At 46.6% G+C, this 25602-nt stretch overlaps 2 protein-coding genes across 3 annotated transcripts in view; one reads left to right on the top strand and one right to left on the bottom strand.

Moving 5' to 3' along the window:
- The window catches only part of LOC115466521 (sulfotransferase family cytosolic 2B member 1-like), a 1032539-nt gene that overhangs the window by 821923 nt on the left and 185014 nt on the right, over positions 1-25602 (bottom strand). The window lies entirely within an intron of this gene.
- On the top strand, positions 13371-24909 carry EMP3 (epithelial membrane protein 3). 2 transcript variants are annotated; one of them, XM_030197827.1, is made up of 5 exons: positions 13371-13535; positions 19830-19918; positions 20669-20771; positions 21441-21581; positions 23963-24909. In XM_030197827.1, the coding sequence occupies exons 2-5, from the start codon at positions 19841-19843 to the stop codon at positions 24130-24132; spliced, it is 492 nt and encodes a 163-aa protein (XP_030053687.1). In that variant the 5' UTR covers positions 13371-13535; positions 19830-19840; the 3' UTR covers positions 24133-24909. The 2 variants fall into 2 exon arrangements, with proteins under 2 accessions (XP_030053687.1, XP_030053686.1); XM_030197826.1 differs by lacking the exon at positions 13371-13535 and adding an exon at positions 13926-14012.

Below are 25602 nucleotides of genomic sequence, written 5' to 3' on the forward strand. Positions count from 1 at the left end.
CAGGCATAGGGTGCAGCGAGACAGAAGGTGCGAAGTCTGGAGTTGGCAGTAGTGGAGAAGGGAACAGATAAGAAGGATTTATCCATGGTGCGGAGTGCACGGGAAGGGGTGTAGGGAAGGACGAGTGTGTAGAGATACTGGGGAGCAGCAGAGTGAGTACATTTATAGGTTAGTAGAAGAAGTTTGAACAGGATGCGAAAACGGATAGGGAGCCAGTGAAGGGTCTTGAGGAGAGGGGTAGTATGAGTAAAGCAACCTAAAGAGGCAGATCTCCTTTATCCACTGATTCCAGCCCTGAGGAAGAGGCAGTTCTCCTTTATCCACTGATTCCAGCCCTGAGGAAGAGGCAGGTCTCCTTTATACACTGATCCCAGCCCTGAGGAAGAGGCAGGTCTCCTTTATACACTGATCCCAGCCCTGAGCAAGAGAGGTCTCCTTTATACACTGATCCCAGCCCCGAGGAAGAGGCAGGTCTTCTTTATACACTGATCCCAGCCCTGAGGAAGAGGCTGGTGTCCTTTATACACTAATTCCAGCCCTGAGGAAGGGCAGGTCTCCTTTATACACTGATTCCAGCTCTGAGGAAGAGGCTAGTCTCCTTTATACACTGATTCCAGCCCTGAGGAAGGGGCAGGTCTCCTTTATACACTGATCCCAGCCCTGAGCAAGAGAGGTCTCCTTTATACACTGATCCCAGCCCCGAGGAAGAGGCAGGTCTTCTTTATACACTGATCCCAGCCCTGAGGAAGAGGCTGGTGTCCTTTATACACTAATTCCAGCCCTGAGGAAGGGCAGGTCTCCTTTATACATTGATTCCAGCCCTGAGGAAGAGGCTAATCTCCTTTATACACTGATTCCAGCCCTGAGGAAGGGGCAGGTCTCCTTTATATACTGATCCCAGCCCTGAGCAAGAGAGGTCTCCTTTATACACTGATCCCAGCCCCGAGGAAGAGGCAGGTCTTCTTTATACACTGATCCCAGCCCTGAGGAAGAGGCTGGTGTCCTTTATACACTAATTCCAGCCCTGAGGAAGGGCAGGTCTCCTTTATACATTGATTCCAGCCCTGAGGAAGAGGCTAATCTCCTTTATACACTGATTCCAGCCCTGAGGAAGGGGCAGGTCTCCTTTATACACTGATCCCAGCCCTGAGCAAGAGAGGTCTCCTTTATACACTGATCCCAGCCCCGAGGAAGAGGCAGGTCTTCTTTATACACTGATCCCAGCCCTGAGGAAGAGGCTGGTGTCCTTTATACACTAATTCCAGCCCTGAGGAAGGGCAGGTCTCCTTTATACACTGATTCCAGCCCTGAGGAAGAGGCAGGTCTCCTTTATACACTGATTCCAGCCCTGAGGAAGGGGCAGGTCTCCTTTATACACAGCACACACTGATCCCAATCCAGAGGAAAGGGCAGTTCTCATTTTTTCTTAGCTGTTTTTCTCCTGTGGGTAAAACAGCCTGTCTGACCTTGAAAGGTGATTGTCTCCGGTGAAGGAAACCTGAGGAGGAGGATAGGACAGCAACTACCCTTTTATTTGTTTTCTTACGGAAGATCTGAGGAGGGGGATCCCAGGCTAAGCCCTTTCAAACAAAGCCACTAAATATAGCTTAAGGAAGCGAGGAGTCCAATCCAAAGATGCGCATCTGAGGGGTAGATAGAAAACAAGGAAACCGGGTGGATAGTCTTTCCAGAAATAGAAATACCTAAACATAGCCAGGCATTAAAAATAGAGTCAGCTGCAGGTCAAAACCTCTGTTACTCTCTCCAGAAATTCCAGGAACATCATAGCAGAGGGAAGACCAGATCCCACTTATCTCACACCTCAGGGTCTTGTTATCAGGGCCCCAGATAGGTTATTTCTGTGCTCAAAGGTGCAGGGAACTGGAAGAGAGGATGTGGACACCATTGTAGTTTATGGGGGTGAATGACGTGGTGGGGAAAAGATATTTAAGAAGGTGATACCATTGAAGTCTATGGGGGTGAATATGGGGAAGAGATGTTTAAGAGGGTGATACCATTGAAATCTATGGGGGTGAATGGCGTGGGAAAGAGATATTTAAGAGGGTGATGCCATTGAAGTCTATGGGGTGAATGATGTGAGGAAGAGATGTTTAAGAGGGTGATACCATTAATGTCTATGGGGGCGACTGACGAGGGACAGAGATATTTAAGAAGGTGGTGCCATTGATGCTATGAGTGTGAGTGATGTGAAGAGGAGATATTTAAGAATGACAACATTGATAGCTTTGAAAGCTTATGTTCTAAGGCTGAGAGTAACTTCCTTAAAATGAGGTCCTCACCCTCTCATAATGAGGGTGAATTGGGAGATCCTGCTAAATTCACCTTTCTGATCAGGAAACGAGGTGGAAACTCTGTAGGGTTGTCATCAGTTGCATATGATTATCTTGCAGTGTGGCACTGGTCAGCTGCCTTTCAGCAGCATTGGTGTCTCTCGTTTATGAACGACGCAAGAGGTTTTTCAGGCCCACAGTGATCCCCTGAGCAATAAATAGATGAGATGCCTCCCATTGTCCCACTTCCCCTTTCTTAGGTCCCATTTTCGAAGGTGGAAGTGTTTGCAGTCTCTCGTGTTCTTGCTGAACTGTGTCACCACAGAAGATCTGCAGATGTGGGCAGATGAGGACTGCTGAGTCCACTTAGCGTGCCCAAGTGCGCTTTCACTGGTCTTTTTCCATCTAGGGACGTTCCCTTCCTGTCCAGTCCAGAAATAATGGAATTCTACCACTATTTTGATAGATATAAAGTGCCAGATTCTATATAAAGCACCTAAAAAATCTGCAGGGTAAACATATAAAATCTGAGGGGAGATATGATAGAGGTCTATAAAATAATGAGTGGAGTGGAACGGGTAGACGTGAATTGTTTGTTTACTCTTTCCAAAAATACTAGGACTAGGGGGCATGCAATGAAGCTACAAAGTAGTAAATTTAATACGAATTGGAGAAAATATTTCTTCACTCAACGTGTAATTAAACTCTGGAATTCGTTGCCAGAGAATGTGGTAAAGGCGGTTAGCTTAGCAGGGTTTTAAAAAGGTCTGGATGGCTTCTTAAAGGAAAAGTCAACATACCATTATTAAAATGGACTTGGGGAAAACCCATTGCTTATTTCTGGGATAAGCAGCATAAAGTGTATTGAACATTTCAGGATCTTGCCAGGTATTTGTGACCTGGATTGGCCACTGTTGGAAACAGGATGCTGGGCTTAATAAACCTTTGATCTGTCCCAGTATGGCAATACTTATGTACTTAGGGAAAACATTTTCACCTAAACATCTTCTATAAACGGTGCCTAGATCTAGGCTGGACAACAAAACTTTAAATGGTCCCCATTACAAATAAAATATTTCAGTATATGACTTAATAAAGATCCAGTGCAGACTCTCTTAATCAACATTAATAAATTCTTACTATAATAAATGAAGCAATAACTAAATGGTCCCCTTTGTTTCTTCCTTGGTGGGGCAGATTAGATGCTATTAAAATGGTATTGATGCCTCAGATTCGATGATGCTACCAGGTCTTTGTTCTAAAGAGTTTTATAAGAGAATTGATACCAAATTAGAAAACTTTTGGTGGAAAAACAAGAAACCCAAGATTGCTCTTAAAGTTCCGTCATTCACAGCTTTTGGTGCTTCTATTTGGAAACTCTACAAAAGATTCCGAATATTGAAGTACTAATCTCAATTTCTGTAATAATTTCTGTAATGATTCTTGAATTGAATCAGGGACGTGCTATAGACATAATCTACTTAGATTTCAGCAAAGCTTTTGACACGGTTCCCCACAGGAGGCTCTTAAATAAACTTGACAGGCTGAAGATAGGACCTGAAGTGGTGATCTGGATTAGGAACTGGTTGACGGACAGACGCCAGAGGGTGGTGGTTAATGGAATTCGCTCGGATGAGGGAAAGGTGAGTAGTGGAGTGCCTCAGGGATCGGTGCTGGGGCCGATTCTGTTCAGTATATTTGTGAGTGACATTGCTGAAGGGTTAGAAGGTAAAGTTTGCCTTTTTGCGGATGATACTAAGATTTGTAATAGAGTTGTGACACCTGGGAGGGAGTGGAAAACATGAAAAAGATCTGCGGAAGCTAGAAGAATGGTCTAAGGTTTGGCAATTAAAATTCAATGCGAAGAAATGCAAAGTGATGCACTTAGGGAGTAGAAATCCATGGGAGACGTATGTGTTAGGCGGTGAGAGTCTGATATGTACGGACGGGGAGAGGGATCTTGGGGTGATAGTATCTGAGGATCTGAAGGCGACGGAAACAGTGTGACAAGGCGGTAACCATAGCTAGAAGGTTGCTAGGCTGTATAGAGAGAGGTGTGACCAGCAGAAGAAAGGAGGAGTTGATGCCCCTGTATAAGTCCTTGGTGAGGCCCCACCTAGAGTATTGTGTTCAGTTTTGGAGGCCATATCTTGCTAAGGATGTAAAAAGAATTGAAGCGGTGCAAAGAAAAGCTACAAAAATGGTTTGGGATTTACAAGACGTATGAGGAGAGACTTGCTGACCTGAACATGTATACCCTGGAGGAAAGGAGAAACGGGTGATATGATACAGACGTTCAAATATTTGAAAGGTATTAATCCGCAAACGAACCTTTTCTGGAGATGGGAAGGCGGTAGACTAGAGGACATGAAATGAGATTGAAGGGGGGCAGACTCGAGAAAAATGTCAGGAAGTATTTTTTTCATGGAGAGAGTGGTGGATACTTGGAATGCTGTCCCGCGGGAGGTGGTGGTGATGAAAACGGTAACAGAATTCAAAAATGCATGGGATAAACATAAAGGAATCCTGTTCAGAAGGAATGGATCCTCAGAAGCTTAGCGGAGATTGGGTGGCAGAGCCGGTGGTGGGAGGCAGGGCTAGTGGTTGGGAGGTGGGGCTAGTGCTGGGCAGACTTCTATGGTCTGTGTCCTGAAAATGGCAGAAACAAATCAAGGTCAAGTATACACAAAAAGTAGCACATATGAGTTTATCTTGTTGGGCAGACTGGATGGACCGTGTAGGTCTTTCTCTGCCGTCATCTACTATGTTACTATGATCGCTGCATCCTGATTAAGTTAAGCCATTTACTGAAATGACTTCTTTCAATTGCTCTTCAAATGATTTTAGGATCATGCAAAAACACAACCACTTTACATGAAACATTTTGTTGCACACTGTGGGACCCTTTTACTAAGCTGTGTAAGCGTCTAAGCGCGCCCAATGTGCGCCAAAATGGAGTTACTGCCCGGCTACCATGTGTCTCTTTTGAGGTAAGTTCATTTTTGGTGTGCGTCCAATATGCGCATCTGAAAAATAATGTTATCGGATGTGCGCCAAGCAGCATTTGACGCTCCTAGGTCATTTACTGCTCGGTTACCGCGTGAGACTTTACCGCTAGGTCAATGGCTGGCAGTAAGGTCTCAGACCCAAAATGGACGCACGCCAATTTTGATTTTGCCGCGTGTACATTTTCAACAAAAATGTTAAAAAGGCATTTTTTGCAAGTGCGCTGAAAAATGTACATAAGTATTGCCATACTCGGACAGACCCAAAGGTCCATCAAGCCCAGCATCCTGTTTCCAACAGTGGCCAATCCAGGTCACAAATACCTGGCAAGATCCCAAAAAAAGTACTAAACATTTTATACTGCTTATCCCAGAAATAGTCGATTTTCCCCAAGTCCATTTAATAATGGTCTATGGACTTTTTCCTTTAGGAAGCATCCAACCCTTTTTAAAACTCCGCTAAGCTAACCGCCTTTACCACATTCTCTGGCAACGAATTCTAGAGTTTAATTACATGTTGAGTGAAGAAAAACTTTCTCCAATTCGTTTTAAATTTATTACATTGTAGCTTCACTGCATGCCCCCTTCTCCTAGTATTTTTGGAAAGCATAAACAGACGCTTCACATCTACCCGTTCAACTCCACTCATTATTTTATAGACCTTTATCATATCTCCCCTCAGCCGCTTTTTCACCAAGCTGAAGAGCCCTAGCCGCTTTAGCCTTTCCTCATTGGGAAGTCGTCCCATCCCCTTTATCATTTTTGTCGCCCTTCTCTGCACCTTTTCTAATTCCACTATATCTTTTTTGAGATGCGGTGACCAGAATTGAACACAATATTCGAGGTGCGGTCGCACCATGGAGCAATACAAAGGCATTATAACATCCTCATTTTTGTTTTCCATGGATCTGCATGTGTCCAAAACACGCACCTACACTACTGCAGGCTATTTTTCAGCACGCCTTAGTAAAAGGACCCCTGTATGCCTTGTATATAAATATGTACTTAAAGCATCAGAAAAAAAATGACCAGGTCCGTGAGATAACATCTGCATGGAAACCTCTGGAACAATAGTTAGAAATCAGATTATAAATATTCGGTCATTGAGTTTTTCTCACTGGCATCATTTTATCCTTCACTATTTTCTTTTTCTAATCATGTCAAGCACCCCATAACTTTGAAGATCGCAAATCAGGGAATACAAAAAATATGATTAGAATACAGAAACAAAAAATCTACTCCCATAAGATTACAAACAGCTGCAATTCCTCCCGGACACTTTCAACTAGACAGCCACCTGTCCCTCGACAATCACGCCACATCCACCACAAAGAAAATGTTCACAATGATGTGGATATTGAAATGCGTAAAACCATATCTACCCCAGAAAACATTCCAGAATTTAGTGCAATCCACGGTACTTACCCATGCTGATTACTGCAACAGTATTTTCTTAGGCTGCAAAGCCTATATCCTAAAAAAACTTCAGACCGCCCAAAATACAGCAGCAAGACTCATCTTTGGCAGATCAAAGCCAAGACTTTAATCCACAAGATAATACACGGAGAATCTCCGATCTATATGATAAATCTGGTCGACCTTCCAGCAAGAAACATGTCTGTATCCTCATGAAAGTACCTCAACCTGCACTACCCCAGCTGTAAAGGTCTCAAGTACAAAACTTATTATGGATCCGATTTCTCCTTCCTGGGCAGCCGTCTATGGAACGCTCTCCCTAGACCTATCCGAGCAATCCATGACCACCTACCATTCAGAAAAGCACTAAAAACCCATCTATTCAAACAAGTCTACCCAAAAGACCCAGATTAATCTCATGAACCCATCTAACTTACATCAAGAACCTATCAAGTGCACTCCAGCTCAAGCTTATCTCCTATCTGGAAGGCAGCCAGCGGTGTGCCACAGGGCTCCCCACTTTCGCCGACTCTCTTCAACATCATGCTGGTCCCTCTGGCCACTGCCCTATCCAAACTTGGTCTTAACCCGTTTATATATGCTGATGACATCACAATCTCTATTCCTTTTAAAGCAGACCTTAGCGAGATCCATGAGGAACTACGACTTGGATTACACACCATGTTCGATTGGGCCAACTCCTTTCAGTTCAAGCTCAATACTGAGAAAACCCCTTATAACAAATACGCACCGCAAGCCTTAATTACTCCGGAGCTTACCCTCCCAATCTCTGAATCCCTGAAAATCCTAGGAGTGATAGTCGATCGAAACTTAACTTCTACCGTCAGAAGCATGTTCTTCACTCTTTGGAAACTTAAACGCATAAAACCATATTTTCCTAGAGACGTCTTTCGCACTTTAGTGCAATCACTGGTCATTAGCCGTCTTGATTATTGCAATGGCATCTACTCAGGGTGCAAAGATGTGCTTCTGAAAAAACTACAGACAGCTCAGAATACGGCTGCCAGGCTCATTTATGGTGCATGTAGATTTGAAAGTACAAGGCCTCTGCTAGAGAAACTGCACTGGCTTCCTGTCAAAGACCGTATCACTTTTAAAATTTGCGCTCTGGTGCATAAAATCATCTATGGTGAAGCCCCTGCACACATGGACACCCTAATCAATTTGCCACCAAGGAACTCCCACAGATCCTCACAAACGTACTTAAACCTCCATTACCCGGTATATAATGGACTTAAATACAAGAACATCAACTTTCTCCTACTCTAGCGCTCATCTCTGGAATGAACTGCCTAAACTGGTGAAACTTACTACTGATCACCCTACTTTCAAAAAGCGCCTCAAGACCTTTCTATTTGGCAAAGCGTATGCCTCACTCCCGCCAGGCATCTCTACCTTCTGATCTGTCTTACCCTGTGTCACATTACTCACCGCTGCTCTTTTACTTTACCTGGCTTTGCCTTTTCCCCATTATACTTCTAGGACATTAATTGTTTGACCCCTGACATGCTGTGTTTTTATGTCGATTGTTGTAAGCCACATTGGGCCTACCCATGGGTGGGAAATTGTGGGCTATAAATGCTGTAAATAAATAAAGAAATACTGAAGAGAAAACGACATTGACCCAGAATCAATCTCCCACCTTACCCTCCTCTCTCTATCACCTGTCTCTACCTACCTACCCATCCATTTACTACCCATCCATCCTTCTATTATGTTATACTTAATTTCCTACTTTACATAACAAAATTCTGTGTTACCTATTACAATGTAAGCCACATTGAGCCTGCTTTTAGTGGGAAAGTGCGGGATACAAATATAATAAATAAATAAATAAATAGCGAAGTCACTAACGAATCCTACACAGATGAAAGAAAATATAAATCTCTCCCCTGATGCCTTTGCTGACTACTTTCAAACCAAAAGTGGACAACCTGCTGAAATCCATACAGATGACGGCCACTACAGAGAGGAAAACAGAGCCCTGCCTAGTGCACAGCGGTCCAGAAGACATCACTGGGCTTCCTTCAACCAGTTAGACTTCAAGAATTCGGATCTAGGCTGAGCAAATTCACCAAGGGCTCCGGTATTCTCGACCCTTGCAGGGCTGCAATGCTTCAAGAACCATCTCTATCAGTAGTAACACACATCAAAGTGACGATACAGAACATACTTGAAAAAAGCGGTAAATAAATCCTAATAAATATTAGGCACAGGATCCTTTCCCAGAGAGATGGGAGGCATTGTCCTGTCTAGACAGAACATCACCAACGCCTGTGTTTACAAAGGCACACTAGCATTTTTAACGCGTATTAAATGTTAATGCATGTCAAACGATAACACGCCTATAGGAATGTATTGGTGCATTAGCATTTAATGTGCCTTAACTTTATAGGTGCGTTCAAAACGCTAACGTGCCTTAGTAAACATACTCCCAAGTAATTATTGACCAGTGGCTAGCATCCCCACACTTACAAAGATAATAGAGGTACGTCCGTTAAAAAAAAAGGCTTTTGCAGCTGTGCTGAAAAGTGGACCTGCGCGCATCCAATACACGCATCTACACCAGCGCACCCTAAGGAAGTTGCAGATTCTTCAAAATGCTGCAGCCAGACTCATAGGTGGAGGCCACTGGTCTGATCTCGCCACCCATTCCTGTGCAAACTACACTGGCTTCCCTGCAAGGAAAGGGTTGAATTTTGAACTATCGCCAGGCTACTGTTTGACCTGGGAGGTAATTTAATTTTTTACACGTGTCCACTAACCACGCTGGAAATTTTCCGGTGTGTGGTGGTAGCTGGACGGTAATCGGCATTGTACAGTGTAGACCATTACTGTCTGGTTAACACATGAGACTTTACCGCTAGGTCAAAAAGTACATAAGTATTGCCATACTGGGACAGACCAAAGGTACATCAAGCCCAGCATCCTATTTCCAACAGTGGCCAATCCAGGTCACAAATACCTGGCAAGATCCCAAAACAGTACCATACATTTTATGCTGCTTATTCTAGAAATAAGCAGTGGACTTTCCCCAAGTCCATTTTAATAATGGTCTATGGACTTTTCCTTTAGGAAGCTGGACAAACCTTTTTTTAAACCCCGCTAAGCTAACTGCTTTTACTACATTCTCTGGCAACAAATCTTTAAGTGCCTTCAAAAGTGCCTCTAATCTTTAAGTGCCTACAAAAGTTCATACAAATATACCAATCCAAAAGAGCGTTTAGATCCTTAATAGACATCAGACCGGTACCTCCAAACAACCAAGTCTGCCGCCTTAAAAGAACAACCAATATAACAATGATGGGCAAAGGTGCAGAACTATGGAACTCATTACCAACAGAGATTAGACGGATCCCGAACTATCTGAACTTCTGTAGAAAATTGAAAACCTGGCTTTTTTTTTTACAAATACTGTGGACCGCAAATGAACCCAACCTAGTGATCAATCAACTCCCTGCAAACTCCAAGGGGCTACAAAGGAAGATGAGCAATGACACAGACAATTCTGTACAACCAAGAGTCCATTAATTTGTTTTCTCTTTTTATTTTATGTTTTATTTTATTTTATTTTTTATTTTATTGTATTTGTTACATTTTAGTTACCAAGTAATACTTAGACACACAAACAAATGTAACAAAGTTGTCTTCTGTTTAATGTAACAATGTTTCTCCTCTTGTTTCAAAGTAACGATTTTTTGAGTTTCTTTCTTTCTTTCCTTTTTTCAGTTCAATGCTCAAGCTCTTCCCAGTCTGGATTTTGTTCTCCGCCCAAGAACTTAAAGGTTAAGCAGACTATAAATGCCAACATTAAATTATTCATGCTCACTGTTCACCACATATATCATTATTGAACTGACAGGGGTTAATTGCTGTTTCCAGGACGGTAATTATTGTTATTGTTCTGATTGTATTGGCTAATTCAGTCACTGTTCTCTTTATTTGAAAACTCAATAAAAATGGTTTGAACTAAAAATAAATAAATAATTAATTCCAAACATAAATAAATAAAATAAATAAGTATCTCTTTTGTTCTCTGTTTGCCTTGATTACAAGATAAGTTCTACAGAGCAGGATCACTGTCCCTTGTGTGTAATTAAAAATCAAGTAATACTTATAGAAATAAGCAGGGTGAATGGCTTGTCCGGAGCCTGCCCTTAATGAAGGGATGAGCCGACCCGCCTTTTCCGGCGCTCTGTGCTCAGGCTGGGTCTTCCAGGGCCAGAAAGGAAAGGCTAAGCTTAATTCGGCCTGTGTTCAGATTTTGGGGACATGCTTGATCTTTATTGGCCAGGCATATTTAAATCTTCATGGTGGGAGGCACCTGCCAACGGGGATATAAAAGGGAGGGCGGGCCTAGCAGTGCTATTATAAGGCCGGCCCCTCCGGGGACCAGGATCTCCCGCCCATCCCTCCCCTTTTGCTTTTTGAGGAGCCTGCAAGATGCGGGTTGCTTCGCTTCGTCACAGCTTTGGGGGAAGGGCAGGGCCGCCGAGAGGAGGGGCAGGGGGTCAAAATTCCCCAGGCCCGGGCCTCCAAGTGGGGGGCCCAGCACTGGGGTCTCTCTCCATCTCCTGCTCCCAGGCCGCCGGCGCTGCAGTTCCCGGTCTCACCTCGCCCGCCCTTGGCTCCGTCGACAGCCCCCCTCTGCCTGCCACCGGGCCCCCTGCATTCAAATCGGCAACACCTCACCTCCGTGTGAAAGCAACAGATCGCTGACCTTCGGGTCTTCCCTCCCTGTGTCCTGCGCTCGTCTGATGTAACTTCCTGTTTCCGCGAGGGCAGGACACGGGGGCACGGCCCGAAGGGAGGCGATCTGCCACTTTCACATGGAGGTGAGGTGCTGCTGATTTGAATGCAGGGGGCCCGGTGGCAGAGGGGGGCTGTTGACGGTGCTGGGATGGGTGGGTGGAGACTGGGGACTGTGGTGCTGGCGGCCTGAGTAGCGATTGGGGGGGTGGCGGCGGCCCCAGCAGCCCTGGGGGGGGGGGGGGTACCCAAGCTAGAGTCGTGCAGAAGGAGGTCCTTCTGGACAAAGGGACCTTAATGTTCACCTAGTGGTGTTCATTGGGGCACAGCGCATGTCTTGATGGTTTAACCTAGCTGGCATGGTGGGTTAAGGCATTAAACTTAAGGCAGGGTCTCAAGGTTCACTCGGTGGTGTACTTCAGGCCACAACTCAATACAGACGTAGGCATCCACGTCGAGGGTTAAGCCTTGCTGATATGGTGGTTAAGGATTTGGGAGTTTTAATGCTTTGGCTATGACTCCTTGCTGTTAAATGGCTGGTAGTCGAGGGTTGCTGCTGAATAAATAATATTGTCTGTTCCTATTAGCTCGGGTTCTATATGTCACCAATAAACAAAGCTGCGGCCTGTAAAGTTGTTGGTCTCAGTCACTGATGTATCGGTATTGCATTATGCTATAATTACATCTGAGGAAAAGGTGGATGATAGGTCTCGTAACCCTCCATTAATATTTTTTTTCCTTACAAAAGAAAGAACAAAACTGAAGATCACTGTTTACTGCTTCATCCTTCTGTTTGCATCTTTGTTTTCTCAGGTTTGGGAGATGCCTGGGAGGCTGTGTGGCCGCTTTTCACATCACTGCATGAAAATGAAGAATTACTGATGGTGAACAGCACAGCTACATCCACGAGCACTGGCGAGCAAACACCTTGCACTGAATAGCAGTGGGCTAGTCACGTCTCAGCTGTAGTGCTGCTGATGGAGATGCCATCTCTAATGCCACTGAAAACAGTAAGAATATTTTCTTGAGATACCAGAGATGCTTCCTGTTTAAATTCACACTATAGTGCTGCTGACTGAGATGCATTGCTGAGATAATCATTTTTAATGCCAGTGAATCAAGTAAGGATTTATTCTTAAGATGTCAGAGCTGCTTCCTGTTTAATTTCCTCTCAGGAAGAGATGATACACTCACTGTCTGCAGAGATGCAACAGACATGAGCAAAATGGCAAGTTTCACTAGAAGACATGAATAGGAAGCTCACACTGCATGGGGTCCACTAGGGCACTGCTGAGGAGAGAAGCTCACACTGGAAGTGTTCCAACGGGGCACTGCTGAGGAGGGAAGCTCACACTGGAAGTGTTCCAACAGGGCACTGCTAAGGAGGGAAGCTCACATTGCAAGAGTTCCATCAGGGCACTGCTGAGGAGGGAAGCTCACACTGCAAGGGTTCCACCAGGGCACTGCTCAGGAGGGAAACTCAAACTGCAAAGGTTCCAGCAGGGCACTGCTGAGGAGGGAAGTTCACACTGCAAAGGTTCCACCAGGGCACTGCTGAGGAGAGAAGCTCACACTGCAGGAACTACTACTACTTATAATTTCTATAGCGCTACAAGGCATACGCAGCACTGTACACCGGAACTCCCTTGGTCCCCCCTGGCACAGACAGGGCATGGCTGGGAAGTTGCTCCCACTGCAGGAGTCCCTGCTAAACTGACACCTCTGTAGCTTCTCCTCTCCAATGGCCCCTGCGGGGTTTTTCTCTGGATTTGCAGGAACCGGTCCTGTGAGCTGCTCCAGCATGACTTCCCCAGCCCTGCCAAGTTCTGCCTACCCGGGATCCGGTTTCATAACGGCCTCTCCCTTCCCCCCCTTTCTGTAGTGCTCACTCCCACATGGCAGTGGTGCCCACTACACTCTCCCCCCTCCTAATTCAAACAGCAGCCGTCTCCTCCCAGCCCACTGCCAGCCAGCTGTCGTGTAGAGCAGTGCACATCTGGCTTCCAGGAAAGAGCAAGAAGAATCCAAAGGGAAGGGCCCACTGAAAGAAAAGGTATGTTTATTTGAGGGGGGGGGGGGGGAGAAGAGAAAAACTGTGGTTAAAAATGAACTAAGCTAGAGAAGGAGGGAGGGAGGGAGGAGAGAAAGAAAGAAGTGGGCGGAGAGGAGGGAAAAAGATTTGGGAAGTTTCCTAACCTCTTTGGGGACAGTGATGGGTGGGGCGGGGGGGGGGGGGGGGATACTAAATAAGGTGTCCTGGGATGGAGTTTTGGTCCACCTGGGGTGGGGTGCTGGGATCCTGTCCCCTCCCCCCATCATCCGGAGGTTGGGAAGGAGCCCCCACTGGTGCCAAAGGAACCCCAGCTCCTCCCATCATATGGCAGTGAAGGGTGGTGGGGGGGGGGGGGGTCGGTTTCTATATGAAGCAGAAGTGAAGGCAGAGCCCGGCACAGAGAGCTGGAGACAGGGAGGGAGACGAGAGACACCCAGAGCCACAGCCTCGTTGCCCTATGCTGACCCCGGCCCCACAGTAAGTGCCTTCTTCTGCCCTAAAGCATAAGGGGGGGGGGGGGCCTTGGGGAACAAAAGCTTTAGTTTGTTAATTTACAAGAACCTTTTCATAAACTTGGCAGGATTTTCAAAACGTTTTTGGAGTGGGGATGAAGGGTGATGCTGAGAGTTTTGGAGTGCTTTAAGATGTGGGGGGGGGGGGGCTGGGGTGTCTCTTTTACTGAATTAATGGTAAAGGTTCAGGGGGCTCTGGATACCCCCCCCCCCCCCCCCCGTCCTCCCCTCCCGGATTTTTGTAGGGTGTGTCACCTGTTGCAGAAGGGGTGTGTGGAGTCGGGGTGGGGGGGTTGTGTTTTAAAGAAGGCGTTTCCCTGGGTCCCTTGCCTACCCCCACAAACAGACAGACCACGATGTTCAGACACACCCTGTTGCAGTCCCACAGAAGCCGACACACAGTGACTTCCCTCATAAAATAACATACACAAATTCTCAGTTACACACAGCTAGCAAGTCACACACACAAATAGACCCTATCTCAATAACACACATCTATTACATCTACACAGACACACCCTATCACACTCACAGCCCCATATACAGAAACACACACACAACCTTTTTCACAGTCGCACACGGACATAACCCATCTGTCACATATGTAAATGAATGTACACACATACAAATCTCATTCACAGACACACACAAACACAAAATTCACAGTCGCAGAGTAATGGACACCCCTATGAATTACTAGCAAGCATCACAATCACACAGACATAACGCACTGAGATACATACACACCCAGCACAGTGTCTCACACACACCCAGATGCACATCCATCCATCAGTGTCACACAAGTGTCCATCAGCCGTACACACACACCTGCCACAGTCACATACACATCATTAAAACACAGCCGGCTCCCAGCAAAGTCACAGACATCCTTTGTCTGAATGTCACCGCCAAGATGCAGATGCATGTCTACTGTCACACATGGACTCACACTGACCCCCGGACACCCCCTCATAATCACACAGTACCCACCGTCAGTCACAAAGAGACACACACACAAACAACCCCTTAGCAGAGACGGGCGCCTAGAAAATGTTTGTGTCGTTTTCATTTCCAACAAGCTCGCTTGCCTTCCCAATAGGGTGCCCACGTTCAATGTTTTGCGCAGGCATGATAGTCTGCACGCTATGTGGAAAGCGAGCACATTATTACCAGCAGACGACATTCGTTTCAAATGACAGCCCATCCCTAGATGCACTGTTTTAAGTTTATTTGATATCCCGCTCAATGGCAAACCATCCAAGCAGTATACAATAAAAATTAATACAATTCAAAAAGGAAAAAAAATTCAAAATCATAGAAAAGAGATAAAAGGTAAAGCAACTCTCAAATTAACTGACCCAAAGGCTTTTAGGGTCAAATAATGTTTTAAACCTCTAGAACGAGGCCTCCTGGCGCAGAGCCACCGGAAGGCTGATCACACCCAGTCACCCCCTCATAGATAAATGGATAGGTCCTCAGTCTCACACACACACAGACTCCGACGTATGTAATCAACACAGACCCACACTCAACACAACCACAAATAGAGACACGCCTATTGATCACTAGACAGACGTACCGATACCGTATCGCAATCAGTCGCACACCTTTTCAGATAAGTAGCAGTCTGTGAAATACCGGGGAGAAATCTACATACGTTACATGGATCGGAAAAGCATTCTAACGGATGCGAGGCGCCAAAACGGGGCAAAGAGGGCAGATCCGCGTGAAAACATATGCACATGCCCATTTATAAAATAGCGCCTAAGTGTTTCTGCGTGGATCTTCAAAGGGGGTGTGGCTGTGGGGGGGCAGTTGACGGGAGTTCCCTTGGAATGTTTGCAGTGTTATAGAATAGCGCGACACAATTGAGCATGGATCCCGCTGCTACGTGCAGTCTGCAAAGGATACCGTTTGACAGTAGCGCATCAAGGGTGGGGCGGTGGGGGGGGGGGCAGTCCGCTCCAAGTGCACAGAGTAGTCGCGTGGCTGTTGGCTCCGCCGGATCCCTGCCCCCTCTGACGTCACTTCCTGTTCCGGGGCAGGGGAACCGGCAGAGCCGACAGTCGCGCGACTGCTCGGTGCACCCCTAGGTGGTGATGATGCGCTTCAGAGGGGGAGGGGCGTAGCGGCGACCCACCCCGGGTGGCAGCCAACCAAGGTACACCACTGCCATTTTGAGTGCCAGTTACTGAATCCAGCCTACCTAGGTCCTGTTTGAATATTTTTACAGCTGTAATTGTCTATTGTCTGTGTTTGACTTATTCTTCCTGTACATCGCCTCGGGTGAATTTCTTTAAAAAAAAGGCCGCAATAAACAAACCTTAATACATAATTTTAGCAACAGTCTTGAAGATGGAGGTTGATGGATGGAGAGGTAGTTGATTCAGACAGAGGCGGGTAACGTGTGACTACATTATAGAGAAGGTGGGCGAGTCAGTCCAGTTAGAGACATGGCATTTGCAGTGGCTTGGGTGGTCCCCCGAGGGGGTGGGGTGTACAAGAATTTGAGACTGACTAGGAGGAGTGAGGACACCCTGCAAGGCTGGTAGCACAGGGCTGGCAATGGTTAACAGTGCAAAATGCCTCACACGCTGGTGATACACAGCTTCTCACAGGAGCTGGTCTGAGGGGTGAAGCACCACAGCCCCTCCCTCATCATGAACCCAACTGGGGAGACTGAGGTGTGGGTGACAGATAGAGGAACTGGTGAGAGGGAGGGAGAGGAGCGAAGCACGTGATCATCCTCATCTGGTTTCCATTAAACACCAAAAGAGACACAGGAATTTTTGTGTGCAGAGTCTGTATTTATGGGGCTGTGGTTTAAGGAATGAACAGAGACGGGGAATAAAAAGAAATCGTTGGCCGTACTCCAGGACTTTAGGCATTCCGAAATAGCGTTGCAGTCATGTGACATCTGGTTTATTAAAAATACATGCAAAATATTCTACTCTTTCGACTTGAGTGCATGTGAGAGAGAGGAGTGGGTGGAAGGCGAGGGGAAGGAGTGCAGAGTGAAAACCAGTGAACTCTCTTGCCTGATGATATCAAAACAACCAGGGTTGAATTTGACCTTCATGGAGAGAATGGAACTAAAGAATGACATGGGGACAAAGTTTGTCCCCATCCCCGTGTGTTCTGTCTCTGTCCCTACCCCATCCCCCTGCGTTCTGGTCCTGCCCCATCCCCATGGGCTCTGTCCTCATCTGCACAAGCCTCGAACACTTATGATTTTATATTTAAATCTTTTTATTAAAGTATAAAAAGGAACAATAGCAACTATAATAACTCCCTCTACCCTTCCAACCCCAACAATAGCTAACTTCTATTACCCCAAGGAACCCTAATTCACCCTGTTCAAATGTCCAGGGGTACAAAACACAACCCGTTCTGTAAGCGAATAAGTCGTCAACAATCTGAGGATTCAGTCTAGCTCTCCTGTCTTCCACAGTCCTGCCTGCAATAGAAGATGTCTTCTTAGAAGATGTGCTGGTAGCAGGATGTACAGGATCCCCCATTCAATTTTGCTTGTTTTTTCAAAATATCAAAATATCATTGTCTGCATCACTCAAACATAAATAACAGTCCAGTTCATTAACAGGCTTAAAAGTAGAAAATGACACGGGGACAAAGTTCATCCCTGTCCCCATGGACTCTGTCCCCGCCCCGCTCCCATGGACTCTGTCCCTGTGGTTACTGCAGGTCTCCATCCCTGTATCATTCTCCAAAAGGAACATCAGACTAAGGCACAGGTTGGACGGTTAACATATTGGGGTCCGTTTATTAAAGTGTGTTAGATTTTGCAGTTTCCATGTCTTAATGCAGGAAATTGATGGCTGATAATGACACACATAACGCTGCAACCACCAAGGCCTCCGTTGCAGGCTATACAGAAAACATTTGCATTAGAGCGCGCTAATCAGGCGGCAGTTGGCATGGAGACACCTACCCTGACTCTATACTGGTCACTGTAATTTGGGTGCGAATCCCAGATCCATGCACAAACTAATTAGTCAATGAGCCATTAACAATCAGCAATCAGTGTTCACTGGCACTCCGTTTTTTTTTTTACACATGAAACTGTCCTGTGCCCTATTCTATAAAATGTGTGCCTAAAATTTATAGCGCGGGACTGAAAAGGGGGTGCGGCCATGGGAGGGTCAGGAGTGTTCCCCGAAATTAGGCGCGGTTTTACACAGGGTCGTTTACGTGCATTTCCAGCAGGTTTCTGCAGACGTAAATACCACGCCGAAAGTTAGGCGTGAGATCTGCGCACAGAGTGTTCTTTACAGAATATCAATCTAGTGCGGATCTTGGTGGCACCTGCCTTTGGACACTATTTACCAGGTGCGGATTGACAGTGGTCAGGGCCCCCGGGCTCCCCAGACCACTGCCCATCACCCCCTCCCGCAACTTACAGCTCCCCCCCACCGCTGCAGTTGCCGCCCATCCCACACACTCTGAGCCAAAGTGGGCCCTGGTGGTCCAGTGGCTTCTTGAGGGGCAGGAAAGAACCCCACGCTATCGATGTGCCCGGCACTGCCATGTTCTCAAAATGGCTGCCGAGACTTACCGCAGTAGTCATTTTTAAAACAAGGCACCGCCACCAGTGGGATTCTTTCCTGCCCTTGCAGAGACCACTAGACCAGCAGGAGGGATGTAATGTGTGGCGGCGGGCAACCGGGCATAGCCTCTGGACCCCTGGGCACTGCCCGGTTGCCCAAATGGTCAGTCCCCCCCCCCCTCTTAGTGCCTCCTGTTTAGGAGGTGATAAATGGTCCCAGGCTCACTGTGTTTTAATTGTACGCTGTCCACACTGATTCTCCACCCATGTCCTGCCCCCATTATGCTCATGTTGGTCCTTTTTTCTCACATCTAAATGCCTAATTGTCTTGTTATTCTTGTTTTTTAAGTTCAACCCCAGTACCTTTCAGTAAAGTTATTATTGTGAGTTGTACGCCTGCCGGAGAAATCCTTTCAGCAGCCTACTATAACCCCTCCTCCTGAAATTCAGTGCTATTTAACTAGCCCCGAACAGCCCATGGATGGTTAAATACCACTTAGCCAGCTAAGCGCTACTATTGAGCTCGAGATAGCTGGTTATCTCTGCGGTTTATTAGCGCATAGCGGTTAACCAGCTAGCTGCAGCTATTCAGTGCTTCACCGGCCAAGTTTAGCAGCCAAATCAGACCAATTAAATAGCAGTCCTATCTTTGGCCACTATAAAATAAGGGCCTCTTTCATCCAGCCGTGCTAGAGATTCCCAGGCGAACGGGCTTTTTTTCACATTACTGCACCGGTAACCACTAGCGTGGCTTAATGAAAGAGGCCCTTAACCAGCCAGTGTTAAATATTAAGTTAGCCAGTTAAGTTTAAGCTGGTCGCTAAAAAACTGGATATTCGATGCTGGTTACCAGAAATGGCCAGGCATTGAATATCTAGGTTCAGCTCAGTGCACTGCATTTTGGTGCCAAAATTTTGACGCCATATTTACGCATCTCGGCGACCAACAGCCCATCCCTGTTGACGAGTTAGTTAGCTGAACAGGAGTTTAATGGTGAGACAGTGTAGTTGGACAACTGATTAATGCTTGGTTGACGGATTAGTTGCATAGGTGGTTGGTTGGTTGGGTTAACAACTAATTTGATGTCAAATTTGTTGGCTAGAGGCCAAGATGCTAGAAGACATTTTGGCCAACTGGGTAATCTGACCGCCATGTTGCTTGGCTAGTGATTGACCAGTTTCATGCCTGATCTGCTTCCTTGCTTTGGTCTCTCTGCAGCTGACTGGACAATGAGTCTCCTGCTCTTTGGTGTGACGGCCTTTCACATCATCATCCTCATCATTCTCTTCGTGGCCACGCTTGACAAGGTAATCACCCCTACCGCTCAATTCTTGAGACAGAAAACATAGCTCCAGGGTAGGCCAAAATGGATGGCCTACTCAATGCTATGTTTTGCGATGGTCTTGAAAGAATCTACGCAAGAGTTTGGAAGGTGTCCCAACAAACACAGGCAATAAACCCTTCCCAAGTGGGTTACACAGTGCCTCAAGATTTCAGCAATGTATTTCACGCTCATTTCCTTTTTGGTGTAAAGTAGGACAGCCATTGATAGTGGCTTGAGAGGGGATTTTAAGTATATGGGGATGGGGAGGAAGGATTTATATGGTCACCTACCTGAAGCAGGGTAGATACTAATTGATTTTTAAATTGATAAAAAAAAAATGGATTATCAATAAATATGACATTTCTCTCATTTAACAATTAAATCTCAAACATGGTAGACAGTGACAGTCATAAGAATCAATTCATAACAGGCCAACTTCAGCATGTGATTCAGTTCAGCTGATGAAAATGGATCAGGTCAGCCCAGTAATGTCCATCTGAAATAATAAATCTGCAAGACACAGACTGGATAGAATTGTTCTATGCTTGTGTGCATTCTACTTGTGCATGCTCTTTCCCGAACGCACACATCCCTTTGAAATATGTGAAGTAGCAGCAGCAGCGGAAAACCCGATTTAAATGGGTCCACCTTGACTGAAATGGAGAACCAGGCAACTGAGTGAACTCTCTAGTCTTTATCTGCTGTCATCTGCTTTGTTCTTATGTCTTTCCAGTCATGGTGGGTGTTTCCGGATGAGGAGACGGTGAACCTCTGGTACGACTGCCTCTACAACAATAACACAGAGGCCTGGCTCTGTTCTTCAGTGTCCGACAATGGTAAATATCCTAGGAGAAGACTCCCTCTTATTGTTTTCTCCTGCCGGGAGCGGGTGGTGGGGCAGTAGGAAGATGTGATGGAGTGGAAGTGGTAGTTTAGGTCCAAACAGGGAGGGGGGCTGGGGACAGGAGACCCCAAACAAAGGGAGATAGAACAGAGACAGTGTGTATGTTAATCACCTCAAGAGACCTCTGAGGCACTGGGAGCAGAGGTTCTGCTGTGGCTGGTCTGTGGTACATCAAATGATGGGACAGTAACTTCCCTCATACTCCTCCCCAGCACTGACAGTATCAGACATGTGGAAGTCTAGCGCTCTCTGCTGGCCACATAGCAACTGTGCACAGAAACAGAGAATAACCACTAGCTCTAGGTCCTTTTAATTCCTACTGTAGCATTCCCCCCCCCCCCCCCCCCCCACCCCCCCCCCCCACTGAGGGTCCTCTGTGCTCTTCCTAGGCTTTACCCCTCACTCCCCCAGCACTGAGGATCCTCTGTGCCCCTCCCAGGCTTACCCCTCACTCCCCCCACCACTGAGGATCCTCTGTGCCCCTCCCTTTTCTGTGCAATAAGGGGAGGGGTATATGGATTTTAAGAGGAGGATTGAGACTGTGTTCTCTTGGCAGTCTCTCATAGCTGACGGTTTCTCTACCCCATGTGTTTCTTTGCAGAATGGTTTCATGCTGTGCAGGCTCTGATGGTCCTGGCCATCCTCTTCTCCAGCTTCTCCTTCATCCTCTTCATGTGTCAGCTCTACACCATGGAGCGGGGGGGCCTCTTCTACGCCACCGGCATCTTCCAGATCTTTGCCAGTAAGTTGCTTTTTGCCAGTGTAACACAACAGGTGATGGCAGGTAAAGACTGAACTGGCCCCTCTCAGCTGCCCAGTCCAGCATTCAGGGCTGTTAACTGCTGTTCTGGCTATTTTTGTCTCCACTTTCTCCTCAAGGAGGACATTGTAGGTATCCACCACTTTGTGAAAAAAAATGTTTTCTGATATCCCTTAGTTCTTCAGCATCCTCTCCTATGGAAAAAAAAGGTTGTTTTGTGGATTAATACTTTTAATTTTATCATTTCTCCTTTGTCCTGCTCTTCCGGGGCTACATATTGAGGACCTCATACGTCTTCTGCTACAGACCCCATACCATTGTAGTGTCTTTTCTTTGCACCAGCTCTGTTCTATCCTTAGTGTTCCAAACGAGGCTTCACCAATGACCTGTACACTGTCCTCATCACTTCATCCCTTTCTGCTGGTTATACTTGTCTCTATCCAGCCCGACATCCCTCTGGCTTCACCCACCATATTACACTGATACCCTAAGGTTTTCCTCCCCGAGGTAATCTTCTACTTGCCTTTCCCTTCAGCAAATTCCATCACCAGCACCCTCTGTCATTGTCGGTCAACCAATTTCTAATCCGGTTACCACCTTGGGCTTTATCGCAGGCCGCTCAGTTTATTGATCAGCCTCCTACAAGGAACAGAATCAAAGGTTTGCTGAAACACTCAACACACGCCCTTGATCCTACTTCTTTGGTCACCCGGTCAAAGAAATCAATCAGATTGTTTGCCATGACCGCCCATGGTTTCCATGTTGCCTCGGATCCTGTAACCCACTAGACTAGAGAGTTCCAGTGGCATAGCAAAAGTGGGGCAGTGGGGGAGGTCCACCCCGGGTGCACACAGCAAGGGGGTGAAGGCAGCAGGCCATGCGGCTGTCGGTTCTGCCGATTCCCTGAATGGCTAGGCCACTGCCTCCATCCTCCTACCCATGAAAAACATTAGATCAAGCACAGTAACTTTCTGCCTCGCCTCACCCTATGCTTGGAATAAACTCCCCGAGCCCATACGCCAAGCCCCCTCCCTGCCCATCTTCAAATCCTTGCTCAAAGCACACCTCTTCAATGTCGCATTCGGCACCTAAGCACCATACCTCTATTCAGGAAATCTAGACTGCCCCAACTTGACATTTCATCCTTTAGATTGTAAGCTTCTTTGAGCAGGGACTGTCCTTCTTTGTTAAACTGTACAGCGCTGTGTAACCCTAGTAGCGCTTTAGAAATGTTAAGTAGTAGTAGTAGTAACTTTCATTTCTGAAATTGCCTCATACCAAATTAGCAGGGCCAGTCCACACGCTGCTAATACATGTCAAACTTTTTATTTATTTTTAATTTCTTATCTATGGCCTATAAGCCCAAGCGGTGGCCACGAGTTCGGACTTTCCCCCCTAACTCGTGGCCTAGTGGTTAGGGTGGTGGACTCTGGTTCTGGGGAACTGAGTTCGATTCCCACTTCAGGCACAGGCAGCTCCTTGTGACTCTGGGCAAGTCACTTAACCCTCCATTGCCCCAGGTACAAATAAGTACCTGTATACAATATGTAAGCCGCATTGAGCCTGCCATGAGTGGGAAAGCGCGGGGTACAAATGTAACAAAAAAAAAAAAAAACTCAACCACCGAGCGACTGCGGGGCCATGAGTTCGGGCTTTCTTCTCCTAATTCTCTAATCTTGTACATTGACTCTTACGCTTAGGGCATAAAGCTGTGAATGCAGTCAGGGAATGGGTTCACGTGGGTACATAACTTAGGTGCCTAATTAGCTGCTAATGGCACTAAATTTGAACTTGCGCCATTAGCCCATATTCTACAAATTGTGCACACAAAATCCAAAGCGAGCCATTGCGAGGGGGGTGTAGACTTGGGAGGGGCCTGGATGGGTGAGGGGCATTCCTAGCACTTCCACACACGGGTCACAGAATATTAGCAGTTAAGCGCAAGCATTTCGATCATTTTTTCAGCTGGGATTAGAGCTTGCGTCTAAATATAGGCCTGTAACTGTGGACTTAGGCGTGAAATTGCTGATATAGAAGGTGAACTGTAGAAAATTACCCCTTAGTGTGCAGTGCACCTTGGGAAATCATAGAAAAATCCTCAGCCTGGCCCATGGGTCATGTTTACTTTTTTGTGTACCTGCACCTGTGGATTTTAAGAAGCCCTCAGGCATGGTGGGGCATCCCCAGGGCTTCAATGGGTTGTGTAGTTTCCCACCAGGAATCAGAACACCAAATCCCAGAATGCACCAGGAGGTTGATACCAAACCTGGCTCAGGCCATTTCCCCTGGTAACCAGAGCCTGTGGGTGACTTATTTCCCCAGTGAGCAGCTTGTTTATCAAATTTCTATTTTCTGTTCTGCAGGTCTGGCTGTCTTCACCGGAGCAGTCATCTACGCCAGTCACGTGAATGAGTTCCACCCCACCAGGAAGTCCGGGGGCTACTTCGGCCACTGCTTTGTTTTGGCCTGGGTGGCTTTCCCCCTCAGCCTGATCAGCGGTATAGTGTACATTCACCTGCGCAAGAGAGAATGAAGAAACCCCCACCCTACCTTGCTCTCCACCCATTCTCCTCAGGACCGCCCCACCAGCCTCCACTGACTCAATATGGGATTGGTCAATTGGCTTCAGGTCAGTGGGGAAGAGTTCGGTCCCCAGCCCCATCTCGTTTTGTGATAAAACCAATACCGCTGGAAACAGCTCTTAAGAGCTGCTCCCCCCACCCCACCCCCATTTGGTGGCTCCGCCGTGCCAAGATGAAGGGAGCGTAGCTTTTCAAATCTGGTCTGAAATGGCCCAAATCACTCCAGCGAGGTCTCACCTACATGTTTGTTAACCCTTATGTTGACCTGTCTTTTCTCCCCCACTATTCCCCTCACATCTTCCACCGCCTGTAACAACCTCCCTCCCACCCTCGGGTCCCCATGTTCACTCAGACTCCTCTGCTGAATGTCTCGGCCTGGCGACCTGCTACCCCCTTTGGGAATCTCTTGTACTGCTTTGGTGCAAAAAACTGAAATTACACCTGCACCGAGCCTCCTGCCACCGACGAACTAATTTTCCAACAGAGGACGTCAGAAACTACAGACCCCAGAATGCACTGTACAGCGAGGCCCAGAGAAACTGCGCCTCAAAGCACTTGGAGACTTCGCTGGCTCCAGCCTGGGTGAACATGTAAATCAGAAACTGCCATTTATGTATCAGTATTATGGGGTTTCCTTGAAATACAATTTTTTTTCACTTATTTTCTTGAAAGAAACCGAGCAATATATTTTGTACAAATTTTAAATAAAATATGTAAGATTGAAATCATTCCTTAAACCCTTATTCTGATAACTTGCCACAGGAAGGAGGTGGGGTGAGTTTATAACAGTACTTTCACAGGGATGAGAGGCTTTCAAGGGTGTTAGCATGGCCCGAGATAGGTCAGGAACCGAAAACAGCAGATATGCCAGCAAAATACAGAGCGTGCAAGGAGACACAAGTAAAATACAGAGAGGACAGGGACTGAAATTCCAGAGGGAGACTCCAACAAAATGAGGACAGTGCAGGGGCTGAAAATACTAGAGGTATTTTCCAGCAAAATGCAGAAAAGGTAGGGGCTAAAAATGCCAAAACAGATGCCGCAAAATGCAGAGTGTGAAGGGGCTGAAAATACCAGAAGAGACTCCAACGAAATGCAGACAGCGCAGGGGCTGAAAATACTAGAGGTACTTTCCAGCAAAATGCAGAGGGCAGGGGCTGAAAATACCAAAACAGATGCCGGCAAAATGAAAGAGAGAAAGGCTGAAAATACCAAAACAGATGCCGGCAAAATGAAAGAGAGAAAGGCTGAAATACCAAAGGAGACTCCAGCAAAATGCAGAGCGAATGGGGGGGGGGGGGGGGGGCTGAAAATACCAGAGAAGACTCCAGCAAAATGCCTGTGACCTGGCACAGCCCTGCCCTTTTCATCCCTGGCTGTCTCTTGTCTGTAACTACATAAACCAAAGGAGGCAAACAGAC

This window comes from Microcaecilia unicolor, chromosome 3 (assembly GCF_901765095.1).
Source record: "Microcaecilia unicolor chromosome 3, aMicUni1.1, whole genome shotgun sequence".
Classification (NCBI taxonomy): Eukaryota; Metazoa; Chordata; class Amphibia; order Gymnophiona; family Siphonopidae; genus Microcaecilia; species Microcaecilia unicolor.

Excerpts from the sequence above, each read along its gene's own strand:
- EMP3 (XM_030197827.1), top strand. The coding sequence starts at position 19,841 with ATGAGTCTCCTGCTCTTTGGTGTGACGGCCTTTCACATCATCATCCTC. Across the intron at positions 19,919-20,668 it reads TCGTGGCCACGCTTGACAAG|TCATGGTGGGTGTTTCCGGA; the intron begins GTAATCACCCCT and ends ATGTCTTTCCAG. Across the intron at positions 20,772-21,440 it reads TTCTTCAGTGTCCGACAATG|AATGGTTTCATGCTGTGCAG; the intron begins GTAAATATCCTA and ends GTTTCTTTGCAG.